The 26,090-nt window shown below is 27.8% G+C and overlaps 2 protein-coding genes across 2 annotated transcripts; both read left to right on the forward strand.

The window, feature by feature from the left end:
• The first annotated feature begins 2,412 nt into the window (after positions 1-2,412).
• LOC137808186 (transcription factor bHLH18) lies at positions 2,413-4,417 on the forward strand. Its single transcript, XM_068609169.2, has 5 exons — positions 2,413-2,540; positions 2,630-2,728; positions 2,813-3,328; positions 3,440-3,844; positions 3,983-4,417. The coding sequence occupies exons 2-5, from the start codon at positions 2,684-2,686 to the stop codon at positions 4,055-4,057; spliced, it is 1,041 nt and encodes a 346-aa protein (XP_068465270.1). The 5' UTR covers positions 2,413-2,540; positions 2,630-2,683; the 3' UTR covers positions 4,058-4,417.
• An 18,568-nt stretch (positions 4,418-22,985) lies between these two features.
• On the forward strand, positions 22,986-25,811 carry LOC137808187 (transcription factor bHLH18). Its single transcript, XM_068609170.2, has 5 exons — positions 22,986-23,111; positions 23,408-23,469; positions 23,595-24,203; positions 24,731-25,090; positions 25,226-25,811. Exons 2-5 carry the CDS (start codon positions 23,431-23,433, stop codon positions 25,298-25,300), a joined length of 1,083 nt encoding a protein of 360 aa, XP_068465271.1. The 5' UTR covers positions 22,986-23,111; positions 23,408-23,430; the 3' UTR covers positions 25,301-25,811.
• Positions 25,812-26,090: the final 279 nt, after the last annotated feature.

Here is a 26,090-nt window from a genome sequence, read left to right on the forward strand (position 1 = left end):
ACACCATTATTGACATATTAAATTGGTTTTTATCATCGAAATTACAACATTTTAAAATTATAGTATTTACTAGTTTAAAATATGGGTGTTGTGACAGTTGTAATTTTGACCGTGATTTTATACTTATATAATATATTTAGGATTAAATATCTTTTTAAGTATTATAACATAATTGATTTTTTTTTATCAATTTTAGATAATAAGATGTTTTTTACACTAATTTTATATTTATATAATATATTTAGGATTAAAAATCATCAATATATTTACAATATAAAAATGATTGAAATAAATTTTTCTTTATTATAAATATTTGGATAGTTTAAAGTTTACACTAAAAATATATTTGTGCTATAATACAGGAATACGAAAAATATATTTAATCTATATATTTATAATAATAGATTTTATTATTAGTATATTATTTTAATGCTTCTTCCAAAACACCGTTCTGATAAATAAAATTAATATACAAATCATCATCATCTAATCTAATGTGTGTTTAGTGGTGAAATTATGAATGGGAACAACTTTTTAGATCTAAAAGCTGCAATTTCTCTACAAATGTAATGTTATTTCCCTAGTTTCCCATACCTACTTCAAACTAATCCCAAATGCAAATATTTATAGTACTAACTATTATAGAGTGGACTTTAAGTCTAACTCAACCGTCTCAACAAGATGAGATTTGCACCCATTTATATATTATAAAATGTCATTATCTCTAGTTGAGGTGGGATCTCCAACACTAATAAACTACTTCTCATTTACAGTAACTACCTTTAAATATTTCTCATTTACGGTTTTCCTAATTTTTACGACAAAAATCCGTCAACTGAGGCCTTTCAGGGTGATTGTGTGAAAAAAATAAAAAAACAATTATGAATACAACAAGAGTTATACAGTGAAAAATATATATAAAAAAAATAAAATAAGAAAAAGTAAATGCGTACTTAGATTAGACAAATCACACATCACGTATATAATTCACTTTTTTTTATATATATTTTTTCATCACTTCTGCTTCTCTTAAGTTAATTGTAAAATCGGAATCCTTCAGGAAAATTACAGAGATTTAATGTGTTGGAGGTTCACGCAAATACAATGTTTTTTTTAAATTGACATTTTAATTATAATATTTGTTGTCATTTTCTTTAATCTTCACATGACTTGTAACAAAAAATGTTTTATGTGTATATAAATATATTATTTTTAAATTTTGTAATATAATAACATTTTTTTGTTTAATTCTTATATATATATATATATATATAAACTAGTTTATCCCTAGTGCCATGTGAGTGATGACTTTCATCACACTCGTGACTTTAATAGGTGACAAAGAATATTTTTTTAATTAAGAACTTAAATTGTTTTGTACAAAAATCCTGTTTTTTCGGCACCTTAAAACATATTTTATGTCAATAAGAAATTGCTAATAATAACTTTTAAATTATTTAATATTCAAACCTAATGCACATCCTGATAATAAATATGTTTTTTCTGATTAACTATAATATCAAACATATATTATAGTACTGTATTTTTAATATAAAAGTAAACTAATAACATCTTTAACAAGTTAGAGATTAAAATCAATTTAAATAAATATTTTTTTCTTTAATTTTTTTATGTGTCTTTTCAGGATAAATATGTAACAAAGTTTTAAGGTTGGACAATGTGTTATATGTGATTATTTATCTAAATAATTCTATCTTCATAAATTTAAGCTCAGAACATTAACTATGCGAGAATGAGAAAATGACTATAAAAACAAATCATCATTTTTCTTGACTAGTTAAACTTGTTCTAATAGATAAATAATTTCACATTACTTAAAATTTGAAATAAATGATAATTTAAATAGAGCTTCATTTCTTAATCTTTTAAAATATTTAGTGACAAATATATAAATTCTAAAATGCATAATACCTCATATGTATAAAAAAGTTATTTAAGAAACAACTCTCTTTTGTCTTGGAAGAATGAAAAAACGGTTCCAAAAGAGAAAACTTTGTTCACTCATCTTAATTGAATGTAATTTAAATATAACTTACTTTCTTAAATTCCGATACACTTTTAATAACAAAATCTTAGTTGAATTCTAGTATCCAAAATAAATAATATTTCAAATATAAATTTAATGATTAATCGTAATACGGAGATAAAAAAATAATAATAATAATAATTAACCACAAAAAAAGTTTAAATAATAACTAACCACAGAGTAAAATATCGTAGGTACAAAAATGACATGCAGGTAAAATGTGCATGTAGGTAAAATGTGTATGGGTAGCATTATTCTTTGGGTGATTCACCCTGAACAGGTTAAGGTGTCAAAAGACTCAAGCTCAGACATATTGGTAAATTAGCATGTGGAACAAGCAGTTTTGGACACGTAATAAACTATGTCTGAAAATTGTAGAATCTGCGCATGCGTGCTGATGGGGTGCTACCCTCTATAAATCTAAACGACCCAACTTGTGATTTTTTTCCCTAAATTGGGTTCGCGTTCAACCATTCAGCTATTGCTAGAAGAGGTAATTGAGATCTCGTGTTTCTCTTTGAAGGTATATATGAACGAAAGAATATTTACATGACCAGCATTTGTTTTACTTCCTACTTTCAGGATCATTAGTACTCTCATCGTGCTTGCAGAAACTGAAATAAAATTTGCAATACCATGACCTCAATGGAGGAATCATGGACTAGTTGGCTCTGCGATATGGTAAAGTCATATTATTATAACTATTGTTATTATTAATGCTTACATGCTTGAACTTTTTGCTTAATTTTCACTACATTGTTCCAGGAACCAGATGATTACAGTTTCATCAGTCAATCAGACATAAAGGTGGAGGATATGATTGGAAGTTTAGCATCTCCTTGTGATATAGCCACTGCTTTAGAAGAGAACCCGCAGAGTTCATTTTCCCAGGAGAGTCACTCTTCAGTCACTGAGAGTGGCATAGAAGAGAGGCCTTTGAAGTTACTCAAGAAGACATGCACTTCAAACTCTGCCAAAACAGACCAACTCTCACAAAAGAAAGCTTCCACACCCTCCTCCTATATTCTTTCCTTTGACAACACAAATCCACCAACAGCAAAGGTTGAATCGCTTGTAAAGCCAGAAACCAAGGTTAATCGTGGGATAGCTCTGCCTTCAAAGAATGAACCAAAACGTGTTACTCAGGAGAGCAAGAAGACGGGCTCATCAGCCAGATCTTCTCATCACACACAAGATCACATAATCGCCGAGAGAATGAGGAGAGAAAAAATTAGCCAGCAGTTCATAGCCCTCTCAGCCCTTATTCCAGACCTCAAAAAGGTTCACTTTTTCTTTGTAGTGAAATAACCATTTAATGTTTTGAAATCATATTACTCAAACAGGTAAATACATATTGTATTATGGTACTAAAGAATGGTAATTTGTTTGAAGATGGACAAGGTATCTGTATTGGGGGAAGCTATAAGGTACGTGAAGGAGCTGAAGGAAAAAGTAAAAGTGATGGAGGAGCAGGGCAAAAGGAAAAGCCAGGAACCGGTGATGCGAGGGAAGAAATCTCAGGTTTGTGCTACTGCGGACGAGGATGTCTCAGACACTTCGTCAAATTCCTGTGAGTTGGGAAATTCTGATGACCCCTCATCCAAAACAAATCTGTCACTGCCAGAAGTAGAAGCAAGGGTGTCAAAGAAGAACGTGCTGATTCGAATCCTCTGCGAGAAAGAAAAGGTAGTGCTGGTGAACATTTTTAGAGAGATAGAGAAACTTCATCTCTCAGTCATCAATAGCAGCGCCTTATCTTTCGGTTCCTCAGTTCTCGACACAACCATCGTGGCCGAGGTACTTTATTATTGTTATTATTAAAAATAATTGCACAAGGTTAAAGAACCTTAATGGATTTTTCAGAAAGATGTCTGAAATTTCACAAAAGATAGGTGTGAATGTTAATGAGCGTTGGTTTGTTTAAATTGATGGCAGATGGAGGATGAATTCAAGATGAGCGTGAAGGAACTGGCTGGAAATCTGAGAGTAGGACTGATGCAGTTTATGTAGAGGATGAGTATGACAATGCACAATAGTTGGCTGCAGTAAGGACCAGGAATTCAGTGTATTAAATATCCTAGTAAATGTAATCTTTGTTGTAAGCTTTCATATATAGAACTTAGAAATAAAGATAACTAGAATCAGTTGGTACATGCACTAAGCTGAACCGGTTAGAGAGAGAGGTAATGGCGTAGCGGACGAACAATAAAGCAGCGTGGTCCATTATGGGAAAATGGGATTTAACTTGTCGCAAAAGGCTCGTAGCCTCGGAAACTATGCATTTTATAACTTCCCTTACTATTTTGTTTTCGCTCTTCATAACTGTTATTTCCTATTTAGTACCTAATATTCACGATACTTGATACTAAACCATGTCCTTTAATTTTAGTAATTTTAATCTAGTCTTATCATAAATAAGTTGCTTGTTGAAATTTTATTCATCATTACTAAATAACAAACAGCTACTCAGCAAACTTGTAGAATTATATTATTTTTCTCTACTAGTGTTTTGAACTGACTTGAATGCAGTAAGAGAAGTTGTAGAATTATATTACTTTTCGCTACTAGTTTTTTGAACTGGGATTTCAGTAGTACGACTGGTGTAGTGGTTAAAGACCAACAAAGGGGACCACTTCCCATGTTTTACCAAATTAAGTTTTAAATAGCGAAGAGCTTGTTTCATCGCACGTAGCTTGGTGCACAAAGGAATCTCTGGTCCACTGGTGAGCCATCATGTGAATGTTGTTGGATATCGTAATATTTAATGAGTGGTTTAGATTGATGAATTGAAAATGGTTGAAAAGGTTGGTTATCTTTTAAATAGTCTTGACCTAACAATGAAATAAAAACATAATATTCCTTAAGAATAGATTTTACATTATTAAATGAAACATTTCTATTTTGATTCTATAACTAGCTAATACTTGGAGTAAAATTATTTGTAAAGGTGATAAAGATAGAATAAAGAGAGATGAGAAAAAACTTAATATAAAATAGTTCATATGATGAGAAGGAATGTTGTTTATTGATTCAGATATTTGATCACATAACTCGATTTAATTGAACTCATTTACGAGTTTTTTTTTATTAGATCAAATTTATTCAACCAAATGAACTCTCTCTTACATAATTAGATAATGTGTTTAGTATAGATAACTCAAAGACTTAAGTCGAAACTTACTTATAGGTGTTTCACATTTACACATAATTGACATAATCGTAGATATAAGAAGAAAGAATATGTTTTTATATATAGTGTAGGAGTTTCTCTCTCCAAATTACAATCTAATTAGGTAGGATCCTATAATTATTAAATTAATTGCATATAATTGGATACAATATCGTACAATGTTGCATACATAATTACATATAATTTGATCATTATTAATTTCCTTAATACTCGCTCAAGTTGGTAGGTGAAGTGTTTTGAACCCAACTTGTGTCGTAACGTCAAAAACTGTTCTTTGTCCAGTGCCTTCGTTTAAAAATATAAATATACTGTGTCAGTACATATGAAGGACTGATTATCTGGCTTGTAATTTTTCTCGCACAATGTGGCAGTCTATCTCAATGTGTATTCTGCGTTCATGAAATACTGGGTTATATGTAATGTTGTTTGATTGTCACAAAAAAGTTGAACTGACAAGTTACATGACACCTTTAAATCCTACAACAGATATCGCAACCAAACTATCATCAAACAAGTATTGGTCATGGCGTGGTATTCTGCTTCCGCTGATGATCTTGATACGTTTGTCTGTTTTTTTTACTTCCATGAGAGATAATAGAATAATCAAGAAAAATGCAATACCCAGATACTGATATCTGAGTTGTCTGACAACCTCCCCAGTCTGAATCGCAATAAGCTATCAATGTCAGATTGTTCTAGGATGGCAATAACAATCCTTGTCCCGATCATCCTAGTCTGTATATATTGACTTAGGGTCCGAACCGAAAATGCTATGTCAGGCTGAGTAATCGTGAGGCATATCAGTCGTCCCACGAGTCGCCTGTATTTGACTGGATCCTTTAATAACCCTCCATCGTGTAGTGTGAGTTTTAGGTATTGCTTCATTGGAAATTTGTTTGGACGAGCACCTGCAAAATATCAAGCGTGGGACATGTACCAGCTTTGGAATAGGAAAATTCAATCTCTAGAAAATATTTTAAGTCTCTAAGATCTTTAATGATAGACAGTCTTTAACACGCTGAATTTCTATCAAATCATTTCTGTCAAAAGAATATCATCCACATAAATTAACAGGGCAGTAAATGATGAGTTATTCTATCTTCTGAATAGGGAGTATTGGACTGTTGAAATCTCCCCAGTCTGAGTCACAATAAGCTATCAATGTCAGATTATTCTAGGATGACAATAGTAATACTTGTCTCGGTGATCCTTTGATGTAGTCTGTATATATTGACTTAGGGTCCGAATCGAAAATGTTATGTCAGGCTGAGTAATTGTGAGGCATATCAGTCGTCTGTATTTGACTGGATCCTTTAATAACTCTTCTTCGTCTAGTGTGAGTTTTAGGTATTGCTCCATTGGAAATTTGTTTTGACGAGAACCTGTGAGTCCCGTATCCTGCAAAATATCAAGCATATATTTTCTTTGGGACATGTAAATACCAGCTTTGGAATAGGAAAATTCAATCCCTAGAAAATATTTTAAGTCTCTAATATCTTTAATGCATAATTGTAATAGACGGTCTTTAACACGTTGAATTTCTCTCAAATGATTTCCTGTCAAAAAATATCATCCACATAAATTAACATGGCAGTAAATGATGAGTTATTCTATCTTCTGAATAGGGAGTAATGGACGGTTGAAATCCTAAGTTTTTAATCACATGAGAAAATGTTGAAAACCATGTTCGGGATGCCTGTTTGAGACCATAAAGGGATTTGTTGAGTCAACTTACAATGTTTTTCCCTGTCGATGATGCCCGATGACAAGTCCATGTAACTAATTTCATGCAATATATCATGTAAGAAGGCATTTTGTACATCTAGGTGGTGACTAAATCAATTTCTGGTTGTTGCAATGACGAGGAGACACCTAAAATTGATCTTATAGAATCTCCACAAACTTTTGTAATCTAATATATATTCTTTACACAATTTATGTTTTTACTCTCAATTATTACTTCAATATAAATACATTATCTTAGTTCTTTAGAAATCAATAGAGAAAAAAAAATCCCTTTTTGTTTTATCTTTTTCTTATTATTCTGTATTTTCTATTAATGATAAATTGTTAATAAACATGTTGAAACCATTTAGAAATTATAGTCGTTATTATTGGTCAAACAGTGATGGTTGTTTTGAATTAGCATGACTAAAATTCATTAAGTTAAAACATTGTTGAAGATCATTACCTTTATCAGATTATCAAAACAATATAAGAGAAAAGTAACTAATAATCTAAAGCAAATTAGCATGGCTAAAACAGTACCAACCAAAATCCACCTAATCCAAAGTCAACGTAAACAAATTGAGCTACCCCAAAAACAAGATTTATTTACTAATATTTGTTAACCAGGTATACTTTTGGAGATCTCACATCGACTAGAGATTAAAACTTTTCATTGTATATAGTGGGTGCAAATCTCAACCTTATGAGTCGATTTTATGGGGTTGACATTAAACCATATTAAATTAACAAACCAAAACAAGTTAACCAAAACCACTTAACCAAACAAAAAAAAAAGTCAAGTTCCACAACATTAGAAAAAACATATTAGTAAATATAACCTACATACACTACAAGAAAATAATGAAATAAAAACTAATTTTAGATACAAAAAATAATTAGTTGTTATAGTGACTAGGAATGGCAAAGCGGGTCAGCCCTCTCCGCATAGACCGTCCTGCACTTGGCCTGCTCCGCAAAGTGAGTGCGGGCTAGACTTTCTGTCCCGCTCCGCATAAGGGTTGGCTCGCATTCAAATCTTTTTTTTTTAGGAATTCAATGATTTTTTTTCTCTTGAAAAATTGTCATAAAAAGCAAAGGCACTAGGATTAATACAGTAATAAACATTAATTGAATGTTAGATAATCTAAGTATCAATCTTTCAATATTCTTGACTTACTCACTACCTAACATATCCACTATTATTTATTTCAAATTACATTAAAAATATCATATATGTATTTTCATCCCTAAAACTAGACCAAAAAGGAGTCTTAAGGAAATTATAACTCCAATGACCCTTGTAATTTTCTACGCCAAAATGAAAAATGAAGAAAAACAAAACATGTACTCCATACTGCCAAAGTCAATTTTTTTTTGGTTTGCGGGTTTGCAGGCCAGCCCACCCCGCTGCTGACCTGCGCGGGCCGCGAGTTAGCGGATTGAAAAGGTGAGCCAGTCCTGCACTTTTTACCAGTGGGCCGCGCGGCCAGCCCCGTTTTAGAAACTAAAAAAAATGGTTTCTAAATTAGTTTATATTATTATTAAATAGTTTCTAAATTGGTATCTAATTAGTTACGAAGGTTTTAACTACCAATTATTTAGATTCTAAATTTGGTAGCAAAAACCTTGGTAGCTAATAAGATACCTATTTAGAAACTTTTTTTTTTTTAATTTTTAAAATGTTCTCTAATTTAGTCACTATGACAACTAATTATTTTTGTTTCTAAAATTAGTTTTTATTTCATGATTTGCTTACACTTACACTTATAATTAAAAAAAAAAGTTGAATTGTAATTTCAAATTGTTAAAGCATTTATTGTCTTGCTCCCAATAGGTGTATTATCTCAAATACATGGTTTGGTTGAACTCGTCATAGTCTCGGGACTTTTAGTGTTTTATTTTGACTAGTATTTTCTTTAGAGACAAACTCATACTCTTGCAATCTTTCTTTTTTTCTCTTAACATGTTTAGATTGATACATAAATCTATTTCGACTTAAAAAAGGTTAAAAAAAATAGGATGAATTTATTAAAAAGTTAAATTTTAACTTAATTTTATAAAGATTTACATTTGTATACTATAAAATATCTTTATATCTAATTAATATAAAAATCTCATAAAAAAATATCATATATATAATGTCAAATGTAGTCTTTTGTGGTACGAACATACTCTCTAAACTACCCACTAAGTTTGATCAAACTTTATTTCATTTCCATCAAGATTATCTTATTTTCCACTTCCTCCTAATCATCTACATGAATATCATCTTCATTCTGCGGTTGGTGTAGAGTCCTTTAACACTTCAAAAATTGGATCTCATTGTTGAACACAAAATGTGTAGATCCTCAATCGGCATATGATACTTTTTTGGAAGAACATTTTTAACTTTTTGCGTGCTATCTTTGTTAATGGTTTTGTCTCAATCTATTTGATGGTATATTCTCCTGTCACAACTGAAAATTTCATGTGTTGAACAGCTTTAGAAAATTGATTGAGTATATTGATGCCTCCATATCAAAAGAACCAAGGAGTCATGATCAAGGACATCTACTTCGTGTCAACCAACACATGATATCATGCTTTTAGTACTATTTGTCACATGTTTTCACGAAATAGTGCAATTAGTTTTCAAACTCCACAAAAAATAATTTGCCCTAAAAAAGTTTATACCCTTCTAACATATCCCTTTATTAATCTCATAATATGAAATAAAATAAATAATAAATACTTTTATTATTGAATTCACGAATATGGCCAACAGTTATAATGTATAATTTCAGGTAATCATGTACTAAGTGAAGGAGCTAGTTGTTTTAACAATTTATAATAGAACTTACTTGATCTTTTGATGAGGAAGAATTGGTGTGAGATCGTGTTATTCTAAAATAATTAAACCTCCATTTTTTTAATAAAAAATTATAGAAGGACTTCTTGCTTAATAATTGCAATGAAAAACTAATATTACAATTTTATGCGTAAAAGTATTCCTTCAAATAAAATAAAAAAAAATCTGCACTATTTTTCCCAAAATTTTAGTCATCTAATATCCATGTATTATACTTATATGGTAATTTTAGTCACTAGTTTAGTTTTAGTACGGCTATTAATTAACTTTTTATGAACATATACTTTTTTTATGCTTCAATACCGTTGGTATTTTTTTAGGGTGGTGTTGATCAATTCCTTCTTTCTTCACATTACAACAACATCTGATAAAAAAAATTATGCTAAGTTAAAGACAAATATTGTACTTAGTAATAAATTATACCAACTTGTTCGTTTTCAGCAATGTGGCTTAAAACCAGGAGAAAGATACAGAAATTTTGTGGGCACAAAATTTCACATCTGATAAAATATAAAAAAGACCGTGGTGACCGAGCTAAGGAGCTCATCTATGGCAGTTTCATGTTTTTCTCCAGCATATATGTACTTTCAACATCAGATTATTTATTTCAAATTTTACAATCTAAAATATAAATTTAAATTTTTAATTATCAAATTTAAAGTACAAAATTTATATTTTAAATTGTATAATTTAAAATACAAAAATTATTTTCTATGTGAAATTTGAAATACAAGATTTACATTTTTATTATACAATCCATAATAGAATATATTATACTTTAAATTACATAATCTTATATTAAAATTTTGTAGTCTAAATTATATATTTTGATATATAAATTTTGTATTATGAAATACAAAATATTATAAATTTTAACTTCTCAAATTTATAATCTGAAATGTTTCCAAATTTCATATTACAGAATTAAAAAAAAATGAGAACTAACTGAGAAAACAAACCATTTCAAAGAGTAATTTCAGTATTTTTGGAAGTACAAGGAGCAGGTGGAAAATATGGAAGCAGAAAGAAGTTACCCTCATCTATTCAAAACAAAGCTACCTAGGCCCAACAATACTAACAAAAACAAAGGACCCATCAAGATCACTTCATATAAATTTCTACTGTTAACACCCCATTAATATTTATCCCTCTCATTATTTTATTTTTTTCATTTCGGAATGAAGAAAGTAAGTATGATTTTTTATGGAATGTAAGAGAAAATATCCCCAATTATAAATTAACTTTGATGGCTTTGGAGTAAGATAATATGTACTATAAATTCTTATCATTTTACTTCAGAACACGTGAAAATTCCTTTTCAGGGATACATTGGGCCGTGTAATTTCCCATATCTTATAAAAATAAAATGGTTTCAATAATTTGTTTAAGTGAATTTAATGAAATAAATTTTATTTTTCAAAATCAATATAAAAGTAATATATATTAATTAAGAGAGAGAAAACTGCAATACTTAAAAATACATTTCAAAAAAGAAATAATTAATATGTACCTATTACTCACTTACATGAGCCTAAAATAGAATAAAATATTGAGATTAAGGACTAATTCATTCACTTAGTTTTGGATTAAATGTATTATATTATATATGTATATTTAATAGAATATTATAGATAGTGTAGGAATATAGAATATAAATTAATTATATAATTTCCCATGTTTAGGAAAAACTTTAACCATTTCAATAATTAACCTAGTTCAATTTGATAAGATCTAATATTGTTTGGATATTTTCTTCTAGAATAATACTTAATCTTATATTCCTAAATTAGAAAAAAAAGTATTCGATCACGTTTTATTAACTTTTATTCTGTGCCAAATAATTTAAATGATGAAATATAATATTATTTATTTTATATTATGTCTTTCTATTCATCTAAAAACGGAGTTTCGTGTTTATACACTTTCAAAAAAAATTACACAATCAGTTAATTATAAATATTTAGATATGATTTTAAAAATAATTATTATAAAACTCCACAATTTTAACTTACATGATAATTATAATTGAATGAAAAATTATTTTACTATTAGTGTATTATAGTTAAATTATTTTAAAATGAGATTTAGTTTTTAAATATTAAAGGATTTATGTAATAGAGAGAGTTTCTAATCAATTTTACGAAGTATTAATCTGAACCTTTAGTTTGTTTCTGATGTTAATGGATGTTTTTTTTTTGGAATATTATATTTTAATATTTTTGGTAACAATTATTATAACATATTTCCATTTCTTTTAAGCCATCATTGATTTTATTTTATATTTTTACTTTTTTTTTTGTAAAAAATCTATCGAAACCTGTGCATAAAAAATAGTATTACTGCATTGTTATTTATGCATCCGAACACAGTGACCAGAGCAAGAATCATTGTCCAAAGTCAATTGCTACACAAATTCAAAAAGTTTATACTTTTTTTGAAGTTTTTAAAAAGAAAAATGTAGTAATGATAATAAATATAAAATATTATAGAATAAAATATAACATTTTGGAGGAATGTCATGAATTTGCACGTGATAAAGGAGGATTAAGAGAAAAAGTTGGGCTGATACAACGACAACAAGCAAGACAGAAAGTTGAGTATTAAATTTTTTATTTACAAATTTAATAAACCTGCACCAAACCAGTAACATAAATTATTTTTTAATTAAACATTAATTATGGATTCTTTATATAATTATTTACTTAATGTAAGTTAATTACAACAAAATTATATATGAATTTTTAGTTAGAATAACGTACCTTTTTTTAACATAATTTTGCTGATTTGTATATTCAAAGATCCCATTCCAAATTGAATCAATTCATTTTTTTATTTTTTTTTGGATTGCAAGAAAATAATAAAATTTGATCCAATAAAATCTAATTGGCTTAATTTATTTTATTGAAAATATTATTGAACATTTCAAGTTTAGTGTAGTGTACACGATGAAAATATTATTGAAAATGGTGGAATGTAAACTACTTTTCAACTTATCTACTTTCATTCTTCACTTTATCCCTCTTTCAGTTTTTTATATTTCTCTTTAATAAATCACTTTTAATTTTTATTTTATTTCTCACATGTTTTCACTCACTTTCTTTATTTACTCCCAATCAAAAAGACTTTAAAGTTTATTTTTGTTTTATTTATTAAAAGTATGATACTAAACATTTAAAAATTATATTGAAATTAAGAAATAAATAAATATAACCAAGATGTATGGCTAAATTAATTAATTTATAATTAAATTAATATAATATATATAAAATATTAAGAGGTTGTTGTCATCACTATCGAAATAGTTTGATAAGGATGATCAATGAAAAATAATGTGAATAGATTTGAGTGAAAAAAATTATAAATAATATGATTGATTGATATGGCTAAAATGTAAAAAAAATTGTATTTTTATTAATTGACTGCAATATCTCTGAGATTGAAACTTTTTTTAGTTAAAAAAAAAAAAATTTAGATATTTATGTTTATTGATATATTTCTAAAATTGGATTCAAATATCGAATAATGTTTATAATTGAAAGTATATATATTTATGTAATTATTATTATAAGATAAAGAGAATAATATTTGTAATTTCATTTAACACCAAATTATGCTATGTAGACTGTCAAAATGCAAAGCATTCTCAACTCATGGATTTCTATTTATGACCAATTACAAAATTATTGTTAATTGGTCATGACCAAATAATGTCATGAAATTTCAACACAAACCACCTCCACCTTCAACGCATGTAGGGGGCAACGTTTTAATTGGACATAATAAACTACATTTCCACATAAATCTTCACACTCTTGAGAGAGAGGGGTCCTCCCTCCTTCCCCTCTCCCTTTTCTTTCTTCCTAAATCACCTCAATTCACCCCATCAAAAGAACTACTGTCCATAATTTCTCAATTCACAAATCCACATAAACAGGGCACAAACTCATCCAAACAAATCAGTAAAGAAAAAAAGTTTAAAAAATTAAATAACATTAAACAGTTTATCCTAGGTACACATACCTACTTTTTTTTACTTACAGTTCTGTTATTTATTTTTGTCCCTACCTTAAGTCCTTTGTCACTCTCACCGAAAAGCTAATCAACCCTGGAGTATGAAAAAAGTGCCCAGAAAATTGCCATGTTTTTTTGGTTCATGGTTTCTTGGACAATAGTCACAAAACACAACAGAAGCGAGTGGAAGATCTTGAGCACTCCATGCTTGACCTTGTTTTGCTACTACGCGGTGTCACGCATCTTTCCCACATTTTTTCATTTCACCTACTCCTCATTGTCGTACACCGCTACCGTACTTTTGGACCTTAAAAATCAAGAACAAAAGATTTAATAATAGATATGTTGCGGGACCCTGCACCTTCCGTACCCATAACTTCTGCTTCCTTTTTCGTCCCATAACTCCTCTGGAAATTACCAAAATCAACGATAATGTCCCATGCATGCCTTTAGTGTTTACAATTTCTCCGGTCTCAAACAAAGAAGTGGTTGTCAATCTCAGAGTCAAAAGTGCGTTTATTTTAACATTTGAGTACCTGTCAACAAAATACAGAAAAGAAAAGTGGGCAAGAAAAAGAAAGCGAAAAAGACAAACGTGTTTGAGAGCAACCAAAGATTCGCAGAGAAAGATGTAAAAAAGAAGGAGTTTGTTTACTATTGTGGACATACATTGTCAACCAGAAGGGTACAGTGAAGGTTAATTAAAATATGTAGGTGCTAATTAGGAGCGGAAAATCAGCATTTCCTGATTCGTTGATAAGCTTAATTAATTATTTAATTAAACTCCAGAATGATGAACGTGTAAACACAGTTGGAGTTGGGATGGAGGAAGAAAAATAGTAGTAATTAATGGATGTTTAAAAGGGTAAAGAAAATAGTTGTTGAAGAAGATGTTGCAATTCCCGATTGATGGGAGGGAGAGTGAGATGGGATGATCCGTTCGCAACGGCAGGTACTTTGGGTCAACAAGCATATACAGTTATCACATGTCTGGAATCCTACTGTTACTGTTACTTTACTGTTCAATCTTTGTCAATGCTTCTAGATCCAAAACAATTTCACAACTTTTTTTCTTATTTCTACTTTTCACAGTTTCACAAAAGTAATTAATATTTTGTTGGTATGATCTATTTGTATTCATTTCATAAACTTTCTGATTGAATTTAATCTAGTTCACTTAATATATAATTTTTAAAAACTTAATTAAATTGTAAATGTACGATAAATTTAAATATTTTTAATTGTTTTATTAAAAATGTATTTTATTGATTTTTTTTATATATTTCTAGTTGAGTTTGTAAGTTTGATTATTAACTTGGATTACTTGGTTATTACTTTTGTATTATCATTTTTTACTTGTATTTACATAAAAAAATATTTAATAAATTTTAAGTTTCTTATAAATTTAATTATTTTTAATTAAATTCATATTTAAAAAATAGTTTTTATATATTAATTTTAATTATTAATTATATATATTTTAAATTTAGTAATTAAAATTTTGATAATTAATTATATATTAATTTAAAAATTATTTATCAATAATAAAAAATAATTTAAATATTAATAATTTTTTTAGTTTCTAAAATAGTATTTAATTTAGTATATAACAACTAATTATGTTTTATCTTTAATATTAGTTTATATTTAATAATTTTTTATAGTAATTTTGAAAGTAATTTTAATATAAAAATACATTATATTCCAGTAATGGTTTTAAATGATATAAATAAATTTGGTGATATTTAATTAGGATCATTAATATTTTTTCAAGGAATGTAATAAATTATAATAGTATCATTAAGGTTTTCTACAACTTATAAAAAGTCTATTATAATTGAAAATAAACAAATTTTAATGAATTATTTTCTAAAAAAATGAATGGATTTCGTGTTGCGCTTTGACTAATGAGATATATAAAATTGACATAAACTAAACTTTGACTAATCTCTCTTTTCTACTAGTTGTCAGGCATTTTGTTCTCTTATATAGTTTCTTTTCTCTTCTTTTTCAAGACTATATACATTTATGTGATGTATACTACGTATAATTTTCAATTCAACCAATATATAGACGAATTTTATTATCCAGTATTGCAACATCATTTTAAACATATGTGTTTAAACCCAAAAGTCGAAACAAGAAGACGTTGATGGGTAGTGATTAATACAAAACAAATGAAGTTAAAAATAATTAAATATTAATATTGAATTTTTTTATTGATTAAACTAAATCTTTATCATTATTATTATTAGTCACATGTGTATTATTAAAATATATAAATTTTTTTATTTTTATAGTTTTCATTATTTGTATGATTAATTAATGAAAAATTTATATGATTTAATATATATTTATATATAATTTTTTTTAAAATTATATAACCGTTTTTTTAAATAAGAAACTAATTAGTTATTTTAAAATACAGGAAATTTGTTTAATTATTTATTTTATTAAATAAATAAATAAATTATTTGTTATTTATTAAAAATTAAAAAATATTCAATTAAAAATGACATTAAAGAAATTTATCAAATAATGCATATTTTTTATATTACAGTGTAAATTTTTGTTAACTCTTATAATATTTTAAATTCTTAGAGTATAAATCACTAAAAATCAACGCACAAAAGCTTAATCATAAAAATCTTTTAGAAAAATATAATATATCATAATTAATAACATTCATACATAGTCTTTTAAATTCTGTAAAACTTTTTTATGTGAACAAATATTTTTTTTTTAAATGTCACTACGGAGATTTTAAGAAATGAAAAATTATTCTCAAATAAATATTTCAATTTTCCAAATCGATGATAAGGGTTTTTAAAGTTGAATGAGATACAAACACTACAAGAAAATTATGAAATAGAAACCAATTTTTAGACACCAAAGTAATTAGTTATAATAATAAACCATTGTAAAAACCAAAAAACATATTTATTTCTAAATTAGTTTTTATTATTGTTAAATAGTTTCTAAATTAGTAACTAATTAGCTACCAAGGTTTTAACTACCAATTATTTAGTTTCTAAATTTGGTAGCAAAAACTTTGGTTGCTAATTAGATATCAATTTAGAAACCATTTAACAATAATAGAAATTAATCTAGAAATAAAAAAAATTTAGTCTCTACAATATCTCTAATTTAGTCACTACAATAACTAATTATTTTTTGTCACTAAAAATTAGTTTTTATTTCATAATTTTCGTGTAGTGAAAATATGAGGTGATAAAAAAAAATCTAACCCCAAAATAGATTTTAAAGGTGAAATGCGATTGGAAACAATTCTTAAAAAATGTTGTATCTCTTAAAAGAGGAAGTAAGATAGTTATACTAGAAGAGAGAAAACAGTTAATGCTAGTCAAGTTTTTATTTTATTTTTCAAGTTATTTATAATTCAATTTTACTCTAATGTTTAAATATCATCTTGGAATATATGTCATTTTCTGTCTTTGAATTTGTTTGTCTTTTAGTTCTTATGAATTTTTTATTTTCTTAATTTCGACAATTTTTTTTTTCTATTTTCATGGAAATATGAAGAAAGGTTTGTTGGTTAATTGAATTAATAATATTAAATTTATATGTAATTGTATTAATTTTAAAAATTACCATCAAATAATTAATGTATGAAGATAGAACAACAATAATAATAATTAAACTTTTAAAATTTTCATTGTTCATAAAAAGGAGAAATATATAATTCATAACATTAATTAATTAAAAATTAAAATAGTTATTCATATTTTGATTAGTGCCTGGGATAGTTAATTTTTTTATAAAAACAAAGCAATATCTTACAATTAGAAAGGAAAAAATGTATTGCAAAACGATATCCTGAAAATTTAGTAATTCACTTGATAATGCTTAGTAAAATTAATGCATTTGGAGTTCCTTAAAACATGTGCCCACAAGAAATTGATCTGTCTTAAAAAACAGTAAATTAAGGATAATTGAAACACGAAAGTAAAGGAGATAGCTGGAAGATTTTGCCAGGATATTCGCCGGTCAACTGGAAACAAAAAAAGACACCCCAAGTCAAATGCATGTTATTCACGTGTTCTTTTAATGCAACAACGCAATCACATATCTCACCTTGTTTTCATGGAAAGTTTTTGTTTGACACTTTAAAAAAATACATACACTACACAACCCACTTTAATAATATAATAATATATATTTGAGTTTTAAATTAAAAAATAAAATAAATATTATTATTTAAGGATGTGAAGTGAATATTTTTAATTTGATGATGTTAAAGTATCTTCACTTTTTTTCTCATTTATGAACTTTGATACCTTAATATTCAACTTTTTCTACACCTACTTAACAACTTACACTATTAATATTAATAATTTTTATATATTTAATTATATTTGTTTTTTTAAACCATCACACAGTATATAATTCTTTGTGTCTAACATATATTTTCTTTCTTTATTTATACCGATACACGTCCTTTTATATATTTTATTTTCCAAGTTGATTTTAGAATACAAATTTTATAATTTTGATTACTAAACTATGTGATTTTTTAACACTCCAGACAATATCTTAAATTATTATAATACAAGTTCTATAGGTTTCTATACAAGCATAGAGTTTTTCAAAACATTCATAATGCATGATTAGTGCTTATAAAAATACAAATATTTACAATTCATAGGCAAAACAAACTCTAAAGCCTTACAAGCTCTTTTGCATCAGTATGATCATGATCATCTGCCCGTGTACATAGTACCGTCATCGCAATTCAAACACAACAAAAAAAGTAAGGGTAAGCTAGTAAAAATAAAATTTTATAATATACACAATTAAATCAAAAAAGAAAACCAAATTACATGAATTAATTACTCAATTATTTCTTCAAATTTCACCATAAAAATCACATAGATCTCACATGGATCCACACATCCATGGTATTCAACAAACAAAATAACAACGGATGCCTTCCGGAAGACCCGTATTGAGTAAGTTATACTAGAGACTAACACTTGATTCAAAGATTACTAGCGAATCCAACAGAAAGGATCAGGGTAAGTTCAATACTACCCAAGTCGTGCATCTCATATGTCACGGTTGCATGAATTCTCCCATCAGCTTCCCACCACCTAATATCTTAGTCTATGTGACTTAGATCATTAGTGAAGCTTGGAGATCTCTGTTACCACATATGCATCAATACTTAATACACAAACAAACATTAGTCCATACATTATCCCAAATGTATGAATTCAATTCCATACAATTTTCATCATACAATATCATTCAAAATGCAATCCACAATATTTAAAATCTTATTTAACATAAAAAAAATAACACTTAAATACTAAACCATCAAAATATAATATTTTTACAAGTTTAAACAATATATAAACATATAACACAATATATAAACGAACAACATCCCTAAAAGATAAATTGAATACAATGTGGATAAGTTTCAAAATATAGGTTCCTAATGCAAATTATCCAAACAGAACAAAAATTCAATACATAATAGAATAAGTGAAGATGATTACTTTTTTCAACTAACCTCACTAAAATTGATGATTAAATCATAGAAAAATACAGAGAACAAATATCTTTAGAATAAAAATGAGTTTGAAATTTTGATCGGATAAAAATGTACCATAATTCCTCAGCTACAACATGACGTGATCAGATTTTAAAATAAATAAGATATAGAAAAAAATTGAAAAGAAAAAGAAGAGAAAGAAAGAAAAAGAAAAAAATAAAGAAAATGGTAGAGGGTGGGGTTCGGTCCTTGCTTCTTCTTTTTTACGGGGATTACAATTTCCTTTTAATTCATATATATATATATATATATATATATTGTAATAAATTTAAATATTCGTAATTATATAATTTTGTAACCAAAATTTGCTCATATATATTATACATTAAAATACAGTTAACGGATAAACTATTAAATATTTTTTCAATTATATATTTTATAATTATTTTAATTTAATGGTTAGATTTAATATTTATAAAACTTAAACAAACTAAATTAGACCAATTTCATTCTTTGTATGATAATGCCGTGAAGGCAAACTCTGCCGTACTTCCAGCTTGCTTATGTAGGCTAAACTATCATAATTTATTAATGCTTATGAAAGACTTTTTCATTTAGTATATTAAATTTAGAAATCATTTAACATAGAAACAAATTTAAAAATAAATTTTTTTATAATTTTTGTAATATTTATAATTTAGTTATTATAGTAATTAATTATTTTTTATCTTTAAATTTTTTATATATTTTATTATTTTCTTATAGTATTTTCAATCTTTTACTGATGTAGAATTTTTAAGCTCTATATTTTTTATTTGAGATGAAAATTTTATTCAAAATATACATTTACAATATTAGTATTAGAGATTTCATATTCATAATTTATATTATATAAATAAATTTAAAACTTACTTTATAAACGGATATACTTCTTAAAATAATATCTTAATTTATTTTAACAAGATTTGTTAATTTTATTATGTAATCTATTATCACATCATCCATAAATATTTAGTCTTATTAATAAAATATATATATATATATATTTATATATATTTTTATGTTTAAGGTAAGTCACTTATTAAAAAATCAACTATTTCTATAACTTTTTTTTGCATGAAAAAAAATGGTTATATGAATTTCTAAATGAATTAAGATATTGAATGGAATTATTATAAAACAAGGTAAAATAAGTAGAACCAAAATATTGTTATCATTAAGCATAAAACTAAATTAAGTAGGAACAAAATATATTTTCATATATAAATCAAGATATTACAAAAGAGTTACATTATCATTCAATTCTAATAGATACGAAAGAAATTAGTTCGTAATTATTGAAATATTATAATTAATTCCAAAGTAGCTTGTAGCTAAAAAATTATAGATTTAGACTAATCTTCACTCCTTATAAGAAAGATTTTTTTAAAAATAACTTAGAATACATATAGCATAGTCAATTTAGTCTCTTTTACAGGAACACGCATATCAATTTTAACATTTATTTTTGACATGGAATCTCCGATTATTCTATAAGGACTAATAGTAGTCACTTCTTATATCACTCCTATCATCCCTATTAACCCATTAATTAATATATTTACATCAACTATGTAAAGAAAGTAGTGGTACAAAGAAAGGAAAGAATTATAAATAAATAAAATTCATTTCCTCACCTAAATAATAAGAAAATTGGCATGTGAGGGAAAAAAAAGTGTGAATTATGTTTAAATAATTTATTATAAAACAAAGTATATCTAGTTTAATTTCAAGTTGTTAACTATTGTGTTGTAGTATTTCATAGATGTTCAATTATTTTATTATGAATCCATTGACTATGTTAGATCCACATAATCAACCTATTTTATTAATTTCTACAACACATTAGGTTAGATGATAGTATAATAGTTTTTAGGCTTAGTTTTTTAATTTTAGTTCTCATTTTATGGATCAAACGTAATTCATTACAAGGTACTAATTTAATAATAAAAATTATTGTCCTAAATGGGATATGAGAATGGTTAAAATTGTAATTATTATCTTTTTCTTATATATTGTTTTTAAATGTTTTATTTGTTTTTATTATTTTTCTCCATTAACAACTTGTACGTATGAAATTTGTTTTAGAAGAAACTAACGTGTAAAAGAATAAATCAATCAATATTCAACTTAATAAAAAACAATAATAAAATTAATTATATAAAAAATTTGTAAATTGCTCAAAATAATTATATTATTGAAATTTACTATTTTCATCTCTTCTTATGCCATAATGCTAAATATAGTAATTTTATTTTTTATGCAAAAACTACATTCAACTAAGATTAAAGTCTTCTCAAAGAAAAAAAAAGTTATAATTTTTTATATAATTTATCTTGATTTTTATTTTTAAATTTATATATAAATAATTATAATTTACAAAGAAGTTTATTTTATTTTTTTCTTATTTTTCTCCTTCATATACTCTTACGAAGAAGCTCTATATATCTAATATGAATAACAATCCGAGTGTATAGGATTCCAAAAAGATTAACTTTTAGGCATTACATCTAATAATAAGACTTGCTAGGAAAATACACTAACACCTTCTAACGAGTCAAATATTTCAAAAAGCTCTTAAAGAAAGCACTTTTAGAAAACTAATGGGCTTTGAAGTGTGAAACGTAGAAGTTTTTACAATACAAATTTTTTACTTCGATTTTTAAACAATTCAGAATTTTAGATATACTAAAATAAGCTTCTAGTAAAGAGTTAAAGAATATAGATATTATTTTTTAACCTTCTTTCTTTCATTTATACGGATTGACGTCACAGTTCCAATTTCAAATATGTTAAAATGGTATTGTTAAAAACAGTCATTAGATATTGCTTTTGAAATCTCATATCTCTATCACGTTTCAGTATTTTTTTTTTAAATAAGCCAATATGATATTGCATCACACTCCTTGGTCATTGTTTACAATTATATATCTTTAAAAACTATTCATATTCTTATTATATCAAAATCTTAAACTTGTTACCACATTAAGATGTATTTTTTTAAAATAAAATTTATACTTTTACTTTAGAAAAGCCTTTGTGTGAAAAGCTTAGTTCTTGATAAACTAAATGTGAGAAATATATTTTTCTAACTTTATATATTCCAGAAAACATAAAAGTTATCTTATATATATATATATATATCAAACTTACTTTAGAATACAAGATGTAGAGACCACTTGAATACAATATGCTTTGTAGTTTAGATTTGTTTAGACAATCTTAATATATTATCGACACCTTCCATGATATTTGGTTTTGAATTTTGGCACTAAAAGAAAAATATTATGTAAAATTTGATGTATGGAATAATTAATATGATAGATAAATTGTTTATTTGGAATAACACGTTTGATAAATGGCAATGATATAAAAAGAATCAGACGTCAATTAAGTGTTTTGGGTTTATTTATTACGTTGGCAATGAGCGAATTATTGACGTGGCTAACCTGACCCAACAAACAAAGGCAGGGATGGAAGAACCCAGAATTTGACCAACATCGCAAGCTGTGAGTGAAGACAGAGTGCCAACTTTCAAACAGTATGAACTAACCCAAGAAAATGGGATTAACATATTCACACGGTCTCTTCAGAAGCGAGTACTAAGCGTGGACGTGCCCCTTTATAAAACACTCTCACTTTCACCTATTTCTTCCAACGTTGCTCCCATCTCTAAACTTCCAAAACAACAAACACTTCACCATCTCCTCCCTTTCTTCCTTCAATCAAGGTAACCTTTTCTGTCTTCTTTCCAAAACACGTCACTGTCTCCTCGCAACCCATTTCTCCATCATCAACCAAGTTTTCACATCCCTTAACTCCTTCTCATAACTCATATTTCTGCGTCCCAAAAACTAGATCAACTTCTAACTTCTATTTGACTTTTTAATTCTCAGCTTCAACTTCAATTTCAGTTTATCTTGATAATCATATCTTAAATAGGAACGATTAAGTTGTTTTATTTAGTTTAAGGTTCTATATATTTCTCCCCAGGTTTTGATCGTGTCTTTTTGTTCTCATTTTCAGTGTGTGCTATACCGAGGTGAAGGATGACACAAATCTCATCGACCATCTACTTGCCTGAATTTGTAAGCACACTGTGTACTCAACTCAACAATATATAATAACCTTTGATTTGAAGGAAAGTAACTAATCACAGATATATAATTCCTGAAACTCTGAAGACTTACCTTACAATTTGTTTTATGAACAGGGAATGGAGGACCCCACTTTGTTTCATCAATACCCGATGGATTCCTTTCCATTCCAGCTCGATGATTTTGACTTTGAGTCCTTCTCCGCGTCCCCTAAGGGTTCTTCCTCTCACAAGCGCTTGAGCTCCGAAAGCACACAAAACTCTTCCCTCACTCAAAGTGCTGAAACTTCTGTTGCTCCACCTAGACCAACCAAGCAACCCAAGACTACTATGAGTACCTGGAGTGCTTACGGCACTGACATGATGGCTCCCAAGGCTGCTTCCTCTTCATCCTCCAAAATCATCTCCTTTGACAAATCCAATGCTTCTTCTGTTTCTTCCCAACAATCCCAACAATTCTACAAACTCGATGCTGCAAAACTACTGAAGAAGCCTAAAATTGAAATTGGGTATGGTGAGAGCCTGGATTTTGCAGCTGTGGCTTCTCAAAGTTCCTATGACAACGATTGTTTTCTAGGCTATGATAAGGAAGAGAAAAAGGCTGCAGTCACAATGGCTAGAAACCCAACCCAAGCTCAAGATCACGTCATAGCCGAAAGAAAACGAAGGGAAAAGCTCAGCCAGAGGTTCATTGCTCTTTCGGCTTTAGTCCCTGGACTCAAGAAGGTACCATTTGTAAAACTTCGTGCGTGATTTTCTTCTTTTTTTATACGATGGCGGCAGCAAGTTTTTAACTTAGGACTTCGTACAAATTACTAGGTGTATGATGGATTAAATTTCATGCATGATCTCGACATGTCAAACACACACAGTAAATGCTTTTGCAATTACTGTAATCATAGAAAATTATGAACAAACGTGGCTGATGCAGTTATAGTTATGGTTACTGAAACCTCCGGAATATTGTGGCTGTGATTTGAAACCTTGAACACCTGAAATACATATCTTCTACTTTAACTGGGTGCAGTTAACTACTAAATATCAATTGTCTAGGGACAAAATTTAGGGATGAAAAGTTATTTATTTTTTCACTATAATTATGGGATAAGTAAATTTTAGTGACAGATTACTGTCACTAATCTTAATTTTAATTCTGCATGCAGAAACAATTTGATTTCAATCGGCTATGCATAATTGGTATCATGTTGTACGGGAATATTCTTTGTTATTAAACAATGAATGTTTGCATGCAGATGGACAAGGCTACCGTCCTAGAAGATGCTATAAAGTACGTGAAACAACTACAAGAACGGGTAAAGATCCTGGAGGAACAAACTGTGGATAAAACAGTTGAATCTGCAGTGTTCGTGAAGAGATCTGTTGTCTTCACCAGAGATGATAGCTCCTACTCCGATGAAAACTCCAACCAGTCACTCCCCGAAATCGAAGCAAGAATTTCTGGTAAAGAGGTACTCGTCAGGCTCCACTGTGACAAACACAGTGGACGAGCAGCTGCTATACTAAGGGAATTAGAGAAGCATAATCTCACAGTTCAGAGTAGCAGCTTTTTGCCCTTTGGGAATAACACTCTTGACATAACTATTGTTGCTAAGGTGAATATACTAACTTCAATCTTTAAAGAAATTTTCTCCGCACTAGGTAGCACACTGTGCTAGCAAAGTATTCAAATAGAATTTTCAGACTTGACACATTTTCACTAATTGATCAAACTTGTGTGTTTCTTGCAGATGGACAAGGACTACTGCTTGACTGCAAAAGATCTCATAAGAAACTTAAGTCAGTGTTTGAGGCAGCTTTCATAGGGACCAATTAACCAGTTCAAGCATCCACTGATGTAGCTACATTAATTTGTTGTCGTGCATCCTTCACTACAGGAAAAGAGCTTAATAAAAAGAGTTTTTTTTTATCGCAGTGCTTTCTTTTTCCCTAGTCTATCTTCTGGATTTGGGAGTAACATATCAATGGCCTGCGACTGCAAGAGTCTCCTCCAGCGTACCTTAGTTTAGTTGGGTCTGTTTTGCTGTAGAGTTCAAGATGATGCCTTGTTTTCATTTTTTTCTCCACAGTTTTTTGTGTAGGTGATTGATTAGCTACGTTAGTGGCATTTTCAAATCTCTACATCTGTTGTGTTCTAAAGAGGGTTTTTTAGAGGATTTGACTATTACCTCTTTCGTTCCTCTTTCGTTTTGTGAACACGGTACAGTTTCATTGAAAAACAATGTTGGCACATTTATTTTATATTGTTATGTCGGATAGTGATGATCACTTCTGTATAAGATTATTATTGTTAATTACTAAATGTCTATTTGTTCATTATTTCGTTTATTTTGGATACTTGTGGGTGCATATCTTCAACAACTAATAATTTTTTGGTTTAAACGAGATTCTCGCCATTTGGACTTATTTTGTTCAGGTTGAGAAGTGATGCAATTTTATCTTTTAAAAACAAATTTGTTAACATAAATGCTTAACCATTTCTCTAAAGATACATGTGATTAATTAGTTAAAAGAAGGATCTTTTTACTAGTAATTTTTTTTATAATACTCAAAGTTATATTTTTTTATAAGATCCCATAGTTAATATAGTCTGAA

The sequence above is a fragment of the Phaseolus vulgaris genome, chromosome 3 (assembly GCF_051622355.1).
Source record: "Phaseolus vulgaris cultivar YP4 chromosome 3, ASM5162235v1, whole genome shotgun sequence".
In the NCBI taxonomy this organism is placed as follows: Eukaryota; Viridiplantae; Streptophyta; class Magnoliopsida; order Fabales; family Fabaceae; genus Phaseolus; species Phaseolus vulgaris.